Source organism: Emys orbicularis, chromosome 8 (assembly GCF_028017835.1).
Source record: "Emys orbicularis isolate rEmyOrb1 chromosome 8, rEmyOrb1.hap1, whole genome shotgun sequence".
Taxonomy (NCBI): Eukaryota; Metazoa; Chordata; order Testudines; family Emydidae; genus Emys; species Emys orbicularis.
Window position 1 is genome coordinate 54175458 of NC_088690.1, and position 18066 is coordinate 54193523.

At 38.7% G+C, this 18066-nt stretch overlaps 1 protein-coding gene across 1 annotated transcript in view; it reads left to right on the top strand.

Moving 5' to 3' along the window:
- The window catches only part of TPR (translocated promoter region, nuclear basket protein), a 68526-nt gene that overhangs the window by 23637 nt on the left and 26823 nt on the right, over positions 1 to 18066 (top strand). Inside the window, exons 15-33 of the mRNA XM_065410182.1 lie at positions 1454 to 1617; positions 1872 to 2011; positions 2107 to 2255; positions 3043 to 3205; positions 3767 to 3901; positions 4808 to 4948; positions 5120 to 5288; positions 7115 to 7281; positions 8700 to 8852; positions 9545 to 9661; positions 11212 to 11415; positions 11529 to 11713; positions 12209 to 12356; positions 13162 to 13299; positions 14502 to 14633; positions 16007 to 16137; positions 16535 to 16745; positions 17143 to 17289; positions 17568 to 17766. Coding sequence (XP_065266254.1) covers positions 1454 to 1617; positions 1872 to 2011; positions 2107 to 2255; positions 3043 to 3205; positions 3767 to 3901; positions 4808 to 4948; positions 5120 to 5288; positions 7115 to 7281; positions 8700 to 8852; positions 9545 to 9661; positions 11212 to 11415; positions 11529 to 11713; positions 12209 to 12356; positions 13162 to 13299; positions 14502 to 14633; positions 16007 to 16137; positions 16535 to 16745; positions 17143 to 17289; positions 17568 to 17766 — 2993 coding nt within the window. The remainder of the gene's footprint in view (positions 1 to 1453; positions 1618 to 1871; positions 2012 to 2106; positions 2256 to 3042; positions 3206 to 3766; positions 3902 to 4807; positions 4949 to 5119; positions 5289 to 7114; positions 7282 to 8699; positions 8853 to 9544; positions 9662 to 11211; positions 11416 to 11528; positions 11714 to 12208; positions 12357 to 13161; positions 13300 to 14501; positions 14634 to 16006; positions 16138 to 16534; positions 16746 to 17142; positions 17290 to 17567; positions 17767 to 18066) is intronic.

Sequence of the window (18066 nt, forward strand, 5' to 3'; positions counted from 1 at the left end):
GTTTTCTTGTTACCCTTTATGTCTCTAGCTAGTTTGATCTCGTTTTGTGGCTTGGCCTTTCTAGTTTTGCCCCTACATACTTGTGTTGTTTGTTTATATTCATCCTTTGTAATTTGACCTAGTTTTCACTTTTTGTAGGACACTTTTTTGATTTCCTGGTTAAGCCAGGGTGGTCTCTTGACATACTTCCGATCTTTCCTACGCAGTGGGATAGTTTGCTCTGATGCCGCTAATAATGTCTCTTGTCTTCAAATCTGTCTCTTGCCTCCATAAAGTTACAGGTACTTTGAAACTATGTGAAGAAAACCTAAATAATAGCAAAACCTATGAACCTGCTGCGTACACATAGTGGATGCTCATGGAAGGTGAAAAAATCCCATCTCTTAAGCGGGTCCGTGATATGGGGACCAATGCCAATCAGCCATAGCCTAGAGCAGTGGCGGGCAACCTGCTGGCCGCATGCAGCCCATCAGGGTAAGCTGATTGCGGGCCACGATACATTTTACGGACGTTGACTGTCCATAGGCATGGCCCCCCGCAGCTCTCAGTGGCCGTGGTTCGCTGTTGCCGGCTAATAAGAGCTGTGGGAATCAGCGGCCAGCACATCCCTGCAGCCCATTGCTTCCCACAGCTCCCATTGGCCAGAACTGCGAACCGTGGCCACTGGGAGCTGCGGGGGGCCATGCCTGCAGATGGTCAACATCTGCAAAATGTCTCGCAGCCTGCAATCAGCTTACCCTGATGGCCCCATGCAGCCTGTGGGATGCATGTTGCTCACCACTGGCCTAGAGCATGGCAGGAAATGTGACAGAGACTTGGCACCCTGGCCACCAAATACTAGTCCAGCTGTGCTGCAATAAAGTCAAAGCCTAAAAGCATTGCCAGGGGATAGGAAGATCCTCTTGCAAGCAGAGTGCAAGAATTTATTTCCTTGTAGTATCCAATTTATCCTGTCAATATATGTGGGGAAGAGGTAGCCAGCCAATTGACTGCCATATAGCCTTCCCCCTGCTTAAGAGGAGGGAATCTCTATTTCCCCAGTCAGATTAATCAGTGGCATAGCGGAACATGTTTTGTGTTTGCTAAATGGACTGCAAATGTTTCTGTGTTGTCAGTTTAACAAGGTACTATAATTGTACCTAAAAGTTAAAACAACTGAGAGCTCAGATAAGATGAGCAATAGGATATCTGCAGATATGTGACTCTGAGTTATGTTTGCTCACTTTTTAAAAGAAAATTTGTTAAAGTCCAAGGGCCTTATCCAGTCCCTTTATCTTTGCTCAGAACTCCCAGTGATACTAATTAAAGTTCCAAGGATGGAATAAACCGTTTTGAAGGCCTCTTGTGATTAAATAGTTTAAATGCCTCTGTAAAAATGCCACCTTGGTTAATAATTGTTGCTGTCTAAATACAGTTAAAAAGAAAACAAAATCCTGTCTTTTCTCTGTTTCAGAATTTCTGAGCTGCAGAGTCAACTTGAGGAAGCCATCCATGAGTTAGAGAAACTGCGTGAAGCACGTCATGTTCAACTGCAGCTTGTAGACTCTATAGTTCGTCAGCGTGATATGTACCGCGTACTGTTAGCTCAGACAACTGGAGTTGTCATTCCAGTGCAAGGTTAGGCTTGTGTTAGCAACTCATAAGTTTCCACAGTAGTTGATAGCTTTCTAAAATGATTTATGGAGAGGATTGGAACCTTTTTTTTAGTTGGTCTGTGTTCAGTGTTTATCATTAGATGGCATATGGAAAATATGAAATATATAAGTTTTTTGCTCTAAGAACTCCTAGCCTGCCCAACACCAAATGACTGATATTCAATCTTCTGTTTGTATATTTGGTGATTTTAAAATGTAGCTTTAATTTTTATAAAGCTTCAAGTATGTTGCCAGAGGAGATTTCTTTTACATCAACCCCAAAACGTTCAAGTATGCCTCAGGCCATGTCAACTCCTGCTCCAGTATCAATGACTGAGTCAGCAGAGGCAGTAGAGGCTAAGGCTGCACTTAAACAGGTACACTGTGTTTTTTTTAATTAAACATTTCAAATAATTTGTTTCTTTTTCACCTTGTAATCTTCTTAACGATTGTTCCTTAATGCTTGCTGTAGCTACGGGAAGTTTTTGAGAACTACAGAAAAGAAAAGGCAGAGAATGACAAACTGCTAAATGAACAAAATGAAAAACTTCAGGAGCAAGTCACAGACTTGCGGTCACAGAATGCTAAGATGTCCACCCAACTTGAATTTGCCTCCAAACGGTAAGTTGGTGATTATTACATTTCCAAGTAGAACTCCATTTTCTTGTCTTACATGTGAGAAAACAAGCTAATTGCTTGGTGTTAGACTATATGGTATGTTTGTTGATATGAACTGCCAATAAAATACCCATGTTTCCAATTGAGTGAGAATGCAGTGGCCACACAGAGGCAAATGTAGGTGCATTGTTACATGGCAACTTTATAATTCCACAAAAAGCCCAAAACGGATAGCATGTTGCTACTCCAAAAAAAAAAAAAAAAAAAAAGTACCAGTGTTACTTAATCCAAAGTGGGAGCCCATAATACATTCTTTATTTAAAAACAAAAACCAAGAAATCCAACAAGGGAACAACCCAAACATGAAACTTTGGATCCTTTATTTGAAATACAATTTACTGGATTAAAGCCAAAGAGCGAGAGAAACCTTATATTTTTTAAAGCCATAGGAGCTTCACTAAGTGGAAGAGAAGGGTCTGTTTAGCCTCTGTTAATTGGTCATTATTTGTTAAGAACTAGCCATACTTGAATATTTGAGTTAATATCATGCATCATATTCAGAAACTTGATATGAAATGGAGCAGTGCTTTAGAAAAACCTATTTAATTTGCATTCTCTTTTCCAATTCAGCTAACCTTTTACAAGGCTAATATCTCTGTAAATCATGCTTCAAACTGGTACATGAAAACATAGCACGTTCATGTGAGTGTATGCACCCACCTTGTAATTCAGTGTAAGTCATTTAACTCAGGAATATAAACTACTTTTTTTTTTTTTGTTCCATTTAAAGTTATGAGATGCTGCAGGATAATGTTGAGGGATATCGTCGAGAAATAACATCCCTTCAGGAGAGAACTCAAAAGCTCACAGCAACAACTCAAAAACAGGAACAGATAATTAACACTATGACCCAGGACTTAAGAGGAGCTAATGAAAAGCTGGCTATGGCAGAGGTGATTGTACAACATTTTCATGCAATCTGTATTCGTGTACACTTCAAATTTAGTATAATGACACAGTAAATTTCTATTCCATTGTCTTGAAAACGGTTAGAATTTGAACCAGTGCTTCGCACTACCTGAAATTTTTAATTCAGTGGAATCTAGTACTAAATCTCTTAACTTCATGCCTTGTGAAAACACTGGCTGTTAAAATCATGTCAGTGTTGGAACATGTATATGTGAGATATTTTATTTACCATCACAAATACTGAGAGACTCAGTAAACTGTTCTCAGGGCTGTTTTCGTCAACTGATGAATAGAGTGAAGCTTTTGCTTTTGGCTAATGTTAGTCAGTAAGCTAAAGTTTTGTAATTCCAGCCTTATTTACTTAGATTGTAATTTGGCTTAAATTTCAGAAATTTAACATTTAGAAGAGTACTTGACTGGCTTTGGTTACTTATCTTGATTGTTTTTCAAGAAGTTATACAGTAGGTAAATTTTGCCCAAATTAACTAATGCACAGATTTGCTGTTAAGATGCTAAATTTTGATTTGTAATCTGCTCTTTTAAAGGTGAGAGCAGACAACTTGAAAAAAGAGAAGGATATCTTGAAGATGGCTGAAGTTCGTCTGACCCAGCAGCGAGAATCTTTATTAGCTGAGCAAAGGGGACAAAATTTACTGCTTACTAATCTGCGAACTATTCAGGTATAATCAAATGCCATCCTTTTTGTTGGATGCAAAAACCATGTGAACTGGAGACAGTCTTTTCAACTGATAACACTAAATGTGTAACACTTCCTTTGTCAGATCTTTCAAGAATTAGTATAATGACTTGGCATGATATATTCAAGGCTTTAAAAATACTGATGAAAATAGCATGTTTCAAGATATTATCCAATGCCTGATGAAATCATTGACTTCAATAAGCATTGGATCAGGCCATTAAACAGCAATCATTGTTTCAAGTCATAAATAAACATTCATTACTTGAATATGTTACTTAGCAATTTCATCAGTGAGCAATAATACTGTTTTCAGTATGGGCATCGTTTTTATGCACTCTTCAAAAGACAAGAAATTATTCTTCTTCCATTGATTAATATTACCATTAAAATGCAAGTGACTATAAATTGTGGATCAGATCAAAAAAGTGATTACTTGTTTCATTAACTCTGACAAACTTGATTCTGGTCACTGCCTGACCTACTAATTTTGTTTTCCTGTTACGCTGTGATGTGTTTAATACTTCGTTCATAAATAATTGCTTAAGATAACATTCCTAACAAATTCATCATTAATGATGACTGAACGCTTCTTTAATGACACATCTTTTTTAAAATACATGCTGTTTGATTTGTGTAGTTACAAGAAATTTTACTAGAGAAAAATTTGGCAGGCAGTAAAAACTCATTTTTCATGGTGGTAACAAGTTCTGCTGTGTTAGTTGTAACATCTTGATACTTGATACAGCATACTGTGTGGTGAGTAATTTTTTGTGGGGGGTGACGGTAACGGGAATGGTATGGAGTTAACGCCTACTAAGTGATTAGGATTTATTCACTTGTCTGAATTGTTCCACATGGTAGCAATTGCATTTTGTGCTTTTATCAGGTGATATTGGAGAGGTCCGAGACAGAGACTAAACAAAGACTCAACAACCAGGTAGAGAAACTAGAGCGTGAGATATCTCAACTAAAGAAGAAACTAGAGAATGAGGTGGAACAAAGGCACGTGCTTACCAAAAACCAAGATGTGAGTACTTGTAAGCAATTTTTTCTAATTGATGTTTAAGAGAAAAATAAATGAAATTGCTTACCAGCTTACAAGATCTGCTTAATCATTATATTGTTGTCTTGTATTAATTATGTTGGATTTTTATGCAATGTGTCAGGTATTGCAGACTCAAGAACATTGCCTTTACAGGTTCATCTGTTGGATACTAAGAGACAACTTGAGACTGAAATGAACCGTCACCTTAACACAAAGGAACTGCTGAAGAATGCCCAAAAAGAGATTGCCACATTGAAACAGCAGCTGAATAATACTGAAGCTCAGTTAGCCTCCCAGACATCGCAGCAGGCTCCTGGGAAAGGTAAAGTGAAACGGTGACTTATTGAAACATTTACCAGTTTGAAAGCTGCCCGATGAAGGAGGAGACTAGAGTGATTTATGTCCAGTGTTGTGTGTAAATCTAGGAATACAGTCTCTGAAATCAGAAAACCGCATTCTGATTACTCCAGCATGTTCAGATACAGTTTGACCAATGTGAGATATAAAAGAATTCAGATGGACCAGACTTAAAAACAGGACAAATCAATAGGTCTCCTACGTAGACTTGAAAGCTTACCTTTATGTGAAATGCTATTTCTTAAATACATCTGATCTTCTAATTCCTCATCCTCACCATCCTAATTAATTGCTTAGGGTAATGGGTGGAAATTTCTGAACTTGCATTTTATGTCATAATTGCAATGTAAGATTGTGGGTGAAATCCTGGTTCCGCAGAAGTTAATGGCAGAACTTCCATTGACTTCACTAGGGCCAGTGTTTTACCTTACATCTTTTAAAGCGGCAGATTTTGTGATGTATACTTTCAACAGATAGCAACTAACTTTTTTAAAAGTCCTGTTTTCATGAATGCTTTAGTTGTGTGTTTAAGATACAGGATTTTATGATGTTTTGGTTATGAATTTATTTTAATTTGTTCCACTGTGCAACATTTAGATCTACATATTCTTATTTTTAGCAATAGTTACAGATGAGAAAGGACTTACCTCATGAGCTATTACTTTTTATTTAGTGCTTAGGATTTTCTAAAAAAAAAAAAATCCTTTTGGCTTGAAATTTCTCATGTTTGTTCTGAGCCTTAAAGGAAAACTTCTAATCATTGGAAAATAATTTGGTTTGACTGTGTTTTTAAGAAATTTATGAACCTTGAAACTTCTTACTTGTTAAAAAAAATACTTTTTTATTCCTATAATACCCCAAAAATTCTGCGTTTAAAAAATATTCAAATTTAATTTGTACATTCTCCTCCAAATATGAAAGGGCACTTTATCTTTTAAAAAGAAACGTTTACAGAGATAGTAAGATTATAAGTAGAGACCCATGACATTTGTTAAAACTTTTTATAGTTTTTCATTTAGTTTTGGGAAATTTTGTGTTACTTTGTTTTATCCATCCCAGCAGGAGTAGCAGAGGATCCTTCCATGGGGCGGTAGGAGGCTGAGAAGGTTCTCATGTCCCATGGGAGGTGGGAGCCCTTGTGGGGTTTCAGGGTGAGCCCACCCAACATTTGCTCTGCTGCAGCAGTGGTTCTTGCCCCATGAGGCTGAGTCCAGCTTCCTGTTCCAGGCATTGTGACCTGGTGGACAGGGTTACAACACCACTCAAGTTTTATCTGGCCATCATGGCAGTAGGAGGGCAGTTGGGCTAAATTTGAGCAAATAGTACTGCAAATTTGGGTTGCAACACCATTCACTCAGATTTGGCCTGGAGACCCCATCACGTCATGATAGAGAGATGGCTGGGCCAAGCCTGAGCAGCACTGCGACCCCATGCACCCCTGCAGAGTGAGGTATTGGGGCAGGAGGGCACAGTTGCTTTATTCTGTTTTATATATGTTTTTCATTTTATTTCCTGTGACTTCATATTTGCGAAAATCACAGGGCTCTAATGATAAGGCTAGTCTTACCAGACTACCCTCGTGTGTACTGTCTCATCTCACTTCTCCCTTGCAGCACTACAAAAATTAATATGTACAGCCAGGGTAATGTCTGATGAAATTAAGTTGCTTCCTGTGAAAATCACAAAGCAATGCCACTGCTTATCTTATCTTCAGAAGGTATAACTTGGACATAATTTACATCTTAAAGACTGAGTTCTAGTTTATGAAATTTATGCATTTTTATATCTTAGGACAGTCTAGTGCAAATGAGGATGTGGATGATCTTGTTAGTCGACTAAGACAAGCTGAGGAACAAGTTAATGACCTGAAGGAAAGACTGAAGACTACTACTAGTAATGTGGAACAGTACAGAGCTATGGTTCTTAGTCTAGAAGAATCCCTTAATAAAGAAAAACAGGTAAGTGTCAATATGTATTTAGCCATTAACATTACTTGCTAAATATAACAGTGTACATCTTGGTCATATTTTTCACTGTATTAGTACTCTTACTTATGAGGAGTTCTGCAGCCTGTGTTTCATGGGATGTCACAATCAGAAGCAAGTATTTTGCAGTGTGTGTTAGAGTCTTGTGAAATTATACCATTTCTTTTCAGTACTTACTGTAAATAGACTTTCAAGCAAACTGCACATTCAGTCTTCCTGCATACTTTAATGCCCATATGTTAATACAAGGGTCGGCAACCTTTCAGAAGTGGTGTGCCGAGTCTTCATTTATTCACTCTAATTTAAGGTTTTGCGTGCCAGTAATACGTTTTAACGTTTTTAGACGGTCCCTTTCTGTAAGTCTATAATATATAACTATTGTTGTATGTAAAGTAAATAAGGTTTTTTTAAATGTTTAAGAAGCTTCATTTAAAATTAAATTAAAATGCAGAGCTCCCCAGACCGGTGGCCAGGACCCAGGGAGTGTGAGTGCCACTGAAAATCAGCTCGCGTGCCTTCGGCACGTGTGCCATAGGTTGCCTACCCCTGTGTTAATATAACTGAACTGTAAATTTGAGGAAAGGCTGACTCCTTGCCTGACTGTCTCCAAGTTCAAGAAAGTGGCCTCAGCCCTCACAGGACCTTTGGAAATGTAGGCATTGCATATGAATCAGATCTAATTTCTGTCAGACATTCTATATAATCACTGTTTATCCTAACGGAGTAAACTTTTCAAATATGCGAAAGAATACTTTCTAGGCACACTTCAAGTGTGAAGGCAAATATCCACATCCTATTTGTAAAAAAACACTGCCTAAACTGCAAATGCAGCCCAATGTTATAAATTGTCAGTATGTCTTTTAGATTCTTGATTTGTCAAAGTAGAGAATACCCAAATAGAACTTTGATCACCAGACAAAATGTATTGTTTTTACTAAAATTGTGGCATCCAACAGATCAAGTACATGTTGCTCTGTGTCCAGCATCCAGTCTTCTTCCCCTCCAATAGTTATTGCAAACATTTCATTGAGGCATGAGTTTTATACATTTTACAAACTTTAATATGTAATAAGATATTTCAGCTGATACATATCCCAACCTAGTCATCTGAAACTGCTCTTCAAAAATGCCCCCAGTGGGATGTTGAAAATATCCCGAGTTATTCAAAAATACCATTAGCTATACTTTCCAATGTCCCCATGACATTTGGCTAACTGAGATTGAGAATCCATTTTTTGGCTTAAAATGAGTATTGCATGAATGTGAAACATAAAATGTGAATCTTTATAAGGAAAGTATGGAACACAAGCAGATCTCATGTACCTTGTAGTGTGTGTGGATCTAAATTTTTACTGACGGCTTGACCTTTTGTCATTATTTTTTTTGTAAAGGTGACAGAGGAAGTTCGTGCAACTGTTGAAGCCCGTTTGAAGGATTCTTCTGAGTATCAAGCCCAGCTAGAAAAGAAGTTGATGGAGGCAGAGAAGGAAAAGCAAGAACTTCAGGATGAGAAACGTAAAGCTATACAGAACATGGAGCAACAGGTATAGAGTGCTGAACGTTCACCTTCCTTGTGTCTACAAGAATATGTTTGCAGTTAGTCTTTAATTGTAGTTTTCATTTTAACTTCTATGCAGAAAAGGAAAGCAATGCAGTCTCCAATGCTAATTTGTTGTACCTTTCACAAAAGGTTTTACAGGAGTGTAATTCAATTAGAAGGATGCTATATTAAAATATTTGAATACATATATTAAACTCTTATCCACTCAGTCCTTCACTGTTTCTCTTATCTTATACTTTAATCAGCGCTTGAAGGAAATAGCGTTGGCACACTAGCAAAACCAAGCTGCGGTGTTTGTGTATGTATGCCAAAATTAGGGCATCCAGGCCCTTTAATTTTTCTGTTTTATATTTGGAAAATGGCTGATTTCCTTCCTCTTGGAGTTGAAATTAACAAGACCGCTGTGCAACCAGCATCACTGATGTGAACTCAGCTGGGAAAGCATAGTTAACTATCTCTGAAAAGGGAGCTCAGAAGACCTGAATTCGCACAAAAATGGCTCTATTACATTAATAAACCAAAATCTAAATCTCACCAGATTATAACCATTTAAAATTCCTCCTTTGGCTCTAAATTATTCATATCTTGTACCTCTTCGTGTTGCTTCTTTTAAACACTGTGTTATAGTACTTAATAAATTACATTGTCATGTTCAATTTTATTTCCTTCCTATAGCTATCTGAACTGAAGAAGAGTCTCTCTAATGTGCAATCTGAAGTCCAGGAAGCTCTTCAAAGAGCAAGCACAGCAATAAATAATGAACAGCAAGCCAGGCGTGACTGTCAGGAACAAGTAAGTTTTGGTTTTAGCTATAAATGGCCAGATGAAGATTGTTTGATAGTTTTGTCTCTGTCTGGAGCCAAGGACAAGTTTAACTTTCAGTGCAGTTGGTCAGAGAAATTAGTGGAAATAGAAGAGTATTACAGGAGCAGTTCGTCCATTCCTATGACATGATTGTTTCCTAGACTGTATTTCCTGGTGCTTTATTGCCTTGATGTAATCTAAATTTTAAATAACTAGAGTGTTAATTAAATAGACTTTGAATATAAAATCCTGCACTTGTATAAGGCCACAGTGTGAACCTGCCGCGGCGGGGAGGTGCCCCTCCCTTGGCCTGGCCTAGCCCCGCTGGAGCTGCCGCGACCGGGAAGAGGTGTCTCTTCCCCAGCCCCGAACTTCTGCGGCACGAGAGGTCTGGGAGAGTCCTCTCTTCCCACCGCCGCCCTGGGGCAGCCTGTACCCCAAACCCCTCATCCCCGTCCCCACCCCAGAGCCCACACCCCAACCCTTTGCCCCAGCCCTGAGCCCCCCTAACCCCTCATATCCAGCCCCACCCCAGAGCCCGCACTCCCAGCCAGAGCCCTCACCCCCCCACTTCCTAACCCTCTGCCCCAGCCCTTCGCCCCCTCTCACACTCCAAACCTCTCAGCCCCACCCCCACCACATGAATTTTGTTATGTGCACCAATATGAAGGTGATGTGTCAAACATCACCTCCATATTGGTGCACATAACAAAATTCATTCCACACATGGACGTAAAAAATTAGAGGGAACACTGATTGTGGGATGTACTTAACTGATCTTAATGGATTCTTACTTAACTCTCCAGAAGAAGGTGAAAACTAAAGTTCTCACCAGTATATACTAGGGGAAAATTTTTCCAAACCCAATTTTGACAATTACTTAGAGTGCATGCTAGCAGCAATAACTGTAGCAAAACATTTTTGCCAGTACTCTGAGAAGATAAGTTTGGTGTCAAGTAACTGCTGGTTTTTACAGTGAAACCTAGTCATGCTTATTTTTCTACATCTGAGAATTCCAATAACTCTTTCAGAAAACTCCATTGTGTAGCTTATGTAGACTGAGTGCCAGGGATTTTCATGTGTCAGATAATAAGATTGAATCAATCTTTTGCTGGTCCTCCCCCCCCCCCCCCCCCTTTTTGTATTTATCTCTCTCCATAGTTGCAATCAGCAGAAGTACTTGAACAAGCTCCTATCCCTCTCAATGCAGAATTTAAAGGGAGAGGGCTGGTGATAGGGCATATAAAAAGTGGATTTCATCCAGCTGGCTGCCAGAGCGTTAATATTTAGGGATATAGTCAAATCTGCATATCTGTTTTCTCAGGCTTTTGAGAATCACATGGGTTAAGGGATAGGGACACTTTGAGGAGGTGGCTTAGATTTTATTATTGGTGGCTTATTTTATCAGTATTGATGTACAAGAGAAGACAAGTCTAATATTGGGAAATTTCCCTTTTTGTATTTATGTAACTTTTGAACGAGCTATGGAGGGTATGTGATATACTTGAAGAAATAACAAAGTACACTGTTTCTCACAGGCAAAGATAGCTTCAGAAGCTCAAAATAAGTATGAACGGGAATTGATGCTTCATGCAGCTGATGTTGAGGCCTTGCAGGCTGCTAAAAGTCAAGTTGCTAAGAATTCAGCAATAAAGCAGCAGTTAGAAGAAGCTACTCAGAAAGCTGAATCTGCACTTCTGGAGTGCAAAGCCTCATGGGAGGAGCGGGAGAGAATGTTAAAGGTAAGATTTTTCTGGCTTCAGTGACTTTTCTGAAGTGTATAGATATCTGTAGTGTTCAGACCCATGCAAATTAAAATTCATCATGACCAAACAGAAAAATATTTCTGTCGTAGGATGAAGCTTCAAAGCTTGGGTCTCGCTGTGACGATTTAGAAAAACAAAACCGATTATTACATGAGCAACTGGAAAATCTAAGTGACAAGATGGTGACCTCTGTGAAGGAATCCATGCCAAGTGCATTGAATGTTTCTCTCAATGAAGAAGGCAAATCACAAGAACAAATCTTAGAAATTCTCAGGTAAATTTAATCCTAAACTATTTTCCTTAGTCATTGTGAGTAATTTCAGTTGCTGAACTGGTTAGTTCACCTTCATTTTCTTTTTTGGAAAACACAGAAAATTTCAAAATTAAAGTGGATTAATTTTTAACTGATATTAGCTATGGTGACAGCCTTTTGCCCTGCTTCAGTACTAGCTGAGATAGGTGGAATTGCAACTGCTGAATGGTCCCAAGTATCATATGGAAAAGATGTAAGGCAAAGACTTGTCTGGAGGGCCTGGTACCTCCTGGTAAATGTTGGTGGCAAGAACATTCCACAGAGTGACACCTTCCCAAAGTAGGATCAAGTGTTCTTGTTTCCTTTATTTATTGGTAGATATTAGGATTTGCTTTTGGGTCTCTTCAGCCAACTGCCATTTTTATTTTCTTTTAGCAGCAGGCGTCATTCTGACATGGGTGTCTAGATTTAAAATTCCTTTTTACTCTTGAGTTCAAATGACCCCCTTTCTTATAGATTTATACGCCGAGAGAAGGAGATTGCGGAAACAAGGTTTGAGGTGGCCCAGGTAGAGAGCTTGCGTTATCGTCAAAGGGTGGATCACCTGGAAAGGGAGCTCCAGGAGTTGCACGATAGTCTGAACGCAGAGAGAGAAAAGGTGCAGGTGTGTACATGAACTGTTGGTTACACTTTCAACAACTGGCTGAAATGTCTTCCTCCTTATTCAAGTCTTTTCCTACTTCAACTGCGTACGTCTATGCTGCAGCTGGGAGTGTGTTTCTGAGCTTGGATAGACAGAAGTACTAGCTTAGCTCAAGCTAGCTTGCTAAAAATAGCAGTGTAGCCGGTGATAGCACAGGCAGCGGCTCAAGCTACCAGTCAGAGTCTGAAGCCAGCCAGTCCCCCTGAGTATGTACTTAGGCAGCTAGCCTGAGCCACCCATCTGTGCTATCCTCAGCTATGCTGCTATTTATAGCAGTATTTTTAGAGCTCTATTTGAGCTAGCATGTGTCTGTCTACCTGAGTTGGGAAGCATGCCTCTCATCTGCGGTGCAAACATAAGCTAAAAGCTAAGAATTGTGCAAGAGTCCATTGTATTTGGATTGGGATTGATATTTGTCCAGTTGCACTAACTTTGCTCCTAGCCCGATGAACTTGCTCTCAAAAGCAGGATAGCAATTATGTTTCGAGAACTTGTTTTAACATGTATAGTTGTGCAGAATAGATATTTAGGAAGCAGTCAAAAGAAATGTTTGGAGAAATGGTACAGAGAATCAAATGGGGAAGCCTGCTATTTTCAGGGTTTTTAAACAATATATTAATTTCTTCATCTAACTCTTTTAAAAGCGTTTACATGAGTTTATGTACACAGTGATAGTTTTCTAAAATGGAATGCCAGTGAATGTTGTTTGAATGTTTATGTCCAAAGAAAGCTAAACCAGTTTGGATGATTTTCTTTGACCTAACAGATAACAGCAAAAACAATTGCTCAGCATGAAGAACTAATGAAAAAGACGGAAACCATGAATGTGTTGATAGAAACCAACAAGATGCTGAGAGAAGAGAAAGAGAGGCTAGAACAAGAACTACAACAAATGCAGGCAAAGGTTAGTGATGAGACTTATGCACAGAGTTCTCAGACACTCGTTATTTGAAGGAGATCTTGAATGAATCAACATCTGGGTTTGTTAGACATATAACATCACTAATTGCAGTAACTGTATGCTTAAAATTTGTTTATAAAGTGGGGGACAATCACTTCAGACACAACTGAGAGGATTTTCAATATAATTAAGATGTCAGAGGACAAGGCCCTGTTTACTGTGCAAAAAGTTTCAGGCAGCTTTAAATAAAGTAGAAAAATCAGTAGATACTCTTGTTTCAGAGTAGCAGCCGTGTTAGTCTGTATCCGCAAAAAGAACAGGAGTACTTGTGGCACCTTAGAGCCTAACAAATTTATTTGAGAATGGAACATATAGTAAGGAGATATATACAACTCCCACCTTTTCATGTTCTCTGTATGTGTATATATATATATCTCCTTACTATATGTTCCATTTTCAAATAAATTTGTTAGTCTCTAAGGTGCCACAAGTACTCCTGTTCTTTTTGTAGATACTCTTGGTTAACAATACGCTTTGATCAGGACTCTCTTTTTAAAATAAAAGAAAAAGGGATGGACTGAAGTGGTGGGCCGCAATTTTATTAATTTAAGCCACATATAACACTGGGCAGGAGTGCTATCTCACAGACCAGGAATTTAATGGTGTCCAGTGTGATTTACAGGGCTCCCACTCCCATCATATAACCAGTAACTCAGGGTTGACCCTCCTCAGTCTACCCCTAGAACTCAGCTCACTTCTGAATCTTCTCCTCCTCTTCCCCACCCCCTTCCCCCCATACACACACAAGACGAGTAGAGGATATTAAGGGGGACCTCAACTTGTGAAGGCTTCGGGCCTCCTCTTTTACAGGCACAAGGTCCACCAGTGAAATCTTAAGTGTCATTTACTTCTGGGAGAACTGCACCTTTTAGCCTTTATCTGCGCTAGCCAGTGGAGACACCCCTGAAAGCATGGAAAGGGATTTAAATTGACCTTTGTGCTCCACCATCAATCAGCTTTCCCACTTCTCCCCTGACTGGCCAGTGGGAGGCGGAGAACCCGAGGAGGACCTAGCCATGGCCTTCTCAGGCATGCGCTCTCCCATCTCTCCTTCTGGGCTGTACATCACTCTGGCAGTCTGACCAACATCCCCGCTGCTCCCCCAGTGAGATGGGGGTATATTTTAATACCTGATGATTTCCCAGGTGCGTAAGCTAGAGGCAGACATCCTACCTTTACAAGAGTCTAATGCTGAGCTAAGTGAAAAAAGTGGAATGCTTCAGGCAGAAAAGAAGCTGTTGGAAGAGGATGTCAAACGTTGGAAAGCCCGGACCCAGGTGAGTGCATCTTTTCACAGAGGAAATCCAAATGAAAGAACTCAAAAGTTGGTAGATCAACCCCATTTCCTGAAAAAGTGGTGGAAGACTGAAATGAATTTGATTTGTGAAACATCACCAATGAATATGTATTTATAAAGCTTGAATTTGTTAGGATACCATGAGTTTGCCTTGGCACTCTGCCTGGTATGGGACACAGCTAAAAGCACCAATCTCAGGTCAGATTGCCAGAATACAGGGCATATACCCCAGGCTGGTGGTGTAGTCTATCCTAAGTCTTCACCAAACCGGTAAAAATGTGTGCTTCCAAATAACCATACTAGTTATTATGGAGCCACAGACAGTCCCCCTCCGGCCCTCATGCATTGCCCAGACAAACCATTTATCTGTGATAAAGGATTATTAAAACCAGAAATAACATATATTAGATTTTTCCTGTTCCAAAGAACCAGCTACTTACCCACAGATCAAAATATACTTCATGATCTCACCCAAAAAACATGCTTCAGCCAATCTTTAGTAACTAAAGATTTATTAATAAGGAAAAGAAGAGTGATTAAAAGGTTAAAATGAATCATATACATTACAGTTGATTTCAGAGTTTGTAGATCAGGATAATAGCAGTGATGTTAAATCAGCCAGTTTGTAATAAGTCTCTTTGGGTCATCCAAATGATTGGGGATCCTCAGTCCATTGTTTAAAGCTTCCCTTTGTTATAGAAATCATAGTCCAGAGGTGAGGAGCAAGAAAGAGGCAAAAGGATAATGTCAGTCTCCATTTATATTCTCAGTCCATGTGCATGGAAAGTTAGTCTCAAACATGGAGTCATGAATCACATGTTCTACGTGCCCTTGCCGATTCATGAGGCATCAATTGTCTACATGCTCTCTGAGGCATAGTTGGAAGGGGCCCACTGGAAGAGTTGATTCTCCTTAATGGTCCATCAACCATAGCTGACTGGTCTTGATTTAAATCTGTCTTGTGTGTGTTACCCAGGAACACAACATGTTTGAGATACAAACACATAGCAAAGATTCATAACTTCGTATGCAATGATACTACACGCATATAAACAGGATAACATTGTTCAACAGCTTACAACTTTTCCAATGATAACTTACAAGGTATACTTTGTTTGAGATTTATCACAATTGTGCAACAGTGGTGATACATTAGTGGTGATACCTTAGTGTAAACATGGTCATCTTTTTTTTTTTTTATACAATATTACATGCCTAACTTAGAATGCAGTTCTAAACCATCATTGACAGAGCACAAAAGCAACCATCACCAACACGTACAGATTCTGTAGAATTCTAATATGTTTTCTTTTTGCAAGAATCAAGACTATTCAGATTACAAATATCTTTCAGCATTTACTGAGCCAACAGAAAGACACTGATCTTGAAGAATATCGGAAACTCCTTTCAGAGAAGGAGGCAAATACCAAACGCATACAACAGATGAGTGAAGAAACAGGCAGGCTTAAAGCAGAAATAGCAAGGTACGGTATAAGGAAACTTGTGGAAAGTTCTGCATACTAAAAGTCTGTTTTACTATGTAATATTTAAAATAAGACAACATCAGGAAATGAAACTACTAAATGTCCCTATATAAGTGTTAAGCCTTTGGTGTTTGTTCAGCAATTTAACTCCTTTTTATACTCCTAGTTATAAAAAGTGAAGTGTTAATTTGTTTGGAAACAGGACATTTAAAATAAGTAGCCAAATGACTCCAAATTTAACTTTTATAATTTGATTCAATATGGGTACTTTACTTTGAATATATATTCACTCATGATGACTATGACAGTACAAAAATATAGCAATATCAAAATGTATTGACTTTGTTTATCTCTTGGCAAGATCTCATGCATCTCTTCATCCAATTTTGGTGTTTAGATCTAATGCATCTCTGACTACAAGCCAGAATCTGGTCCAGACCCTCAGAGATGAGCTAACTAAAATAAGAACTGAAAAGGACACTCTTCAGAAGGAGCTAGAGAATAAAGTGGCTGACATACAAGAAAAAGTCAAAACTATAACACAGGTCAAGAAAATTGGACGACGATACAAGACTCAGTATGAAGAGCTGAAAGCGCAATATGACAAGGTAGATGTAAATTCTGATTATTTAAGAAATTGAACAGTACATTTTCAGCAGAGTCTTCATATGTATTACTGTTTATAATATCTGAATTAGTTTTAAAAACTAAAAACGTGCCTAACATTACTTCTGATACAGAAACTTGCCTATGAAATTCTGGCTTTAACTTTGAAATGTCCAAAGAATAATATGCTGTATGTTGTTTGAATGTGTGATGTATGAAACAGCCCTTAAGAGAGCATCATAATTCCTTTCTGTATCCTGCTTAGACCATTTCTGATGATCAGTGCCCATCTGGTAGTGTTGTGTATAAAAGTGATAGCTTTCTACATCTGATGGCTCCTTTTTAAAAAACAAAACAAAAAACCCACAACCCGGACCTGACCAATTTGCAATGTTTCAGGTGGTTGCTGAGACATCAACTCAGTCTTATGCAGAAGAACAAGAACAGCAAGCTTCTGTCCAGGAAATACAAGAACTGAAAGAATCTCTCAGCCAGGCTGAGGTAAAGACAAAAGCCCTGGAGAATCAGATTGAAAATTTACAGAAGGTAAGAAGAGAGCAATATTTTTAGTTTCTACATATGTTTTAAAAGCACTTTACAAACAAATCTTCACTGTACCCTGTGAAGTATGTGTGTTCTCTCTCTATCTGTGTTGGAGGAGCTGGAATATTATACCACTGAGAACTTTTACTGTCTTAACTAAAGTGATTAGTTAGTACCTCAGCTCATTGACTGTGTTTTGTGTCTGACGCACTCACCACCTAGTTTTAAGGTAGCTTATAGCTGGTAGCTAAATTATCTCTTTTTTTTTTTTTTTTCTGCAGACTATAGCAGAGAAAGAAAGTGAAGCCAGAAGTCTTCAGGAACAGATATCTCAGCTACAGTCAGAACTTTCTCGTCTTCATCAAGATTTGCAAGAGAGAACAACACAGGAAGAACAGCTCAGGCAACAGATAACTGAGAAAGAGGAGAAGACTAGGAAGACCCTGCTGGCTGCCAAGCAGAAAATTGCACAGTTAGCTGGTAAGTTACCCTACTCTGCCTTAAGGGTTTTCCATTTTTTTCATTGGTTTTATGGAGAAACTTTCTGGGCTGAAACCCTGGAGAAAACTGTGGTCTTCTTGGGTAAACTTCAGCCAGAAATTAACTGTGATGTAAACTGTAAGTTTCTAAAATTAAACTTTGAATGTAGCTGTTCATTGGGCAGGTTTTTCAGCTATATACAGTTAGTTATGCAGTGTTGGAATCTGTAAAAATGTTTGACTTGGTATCAGTTAAGAGGCCAATAACTAATCTGAGAGTTATTTTAGATGTCAGAGGATA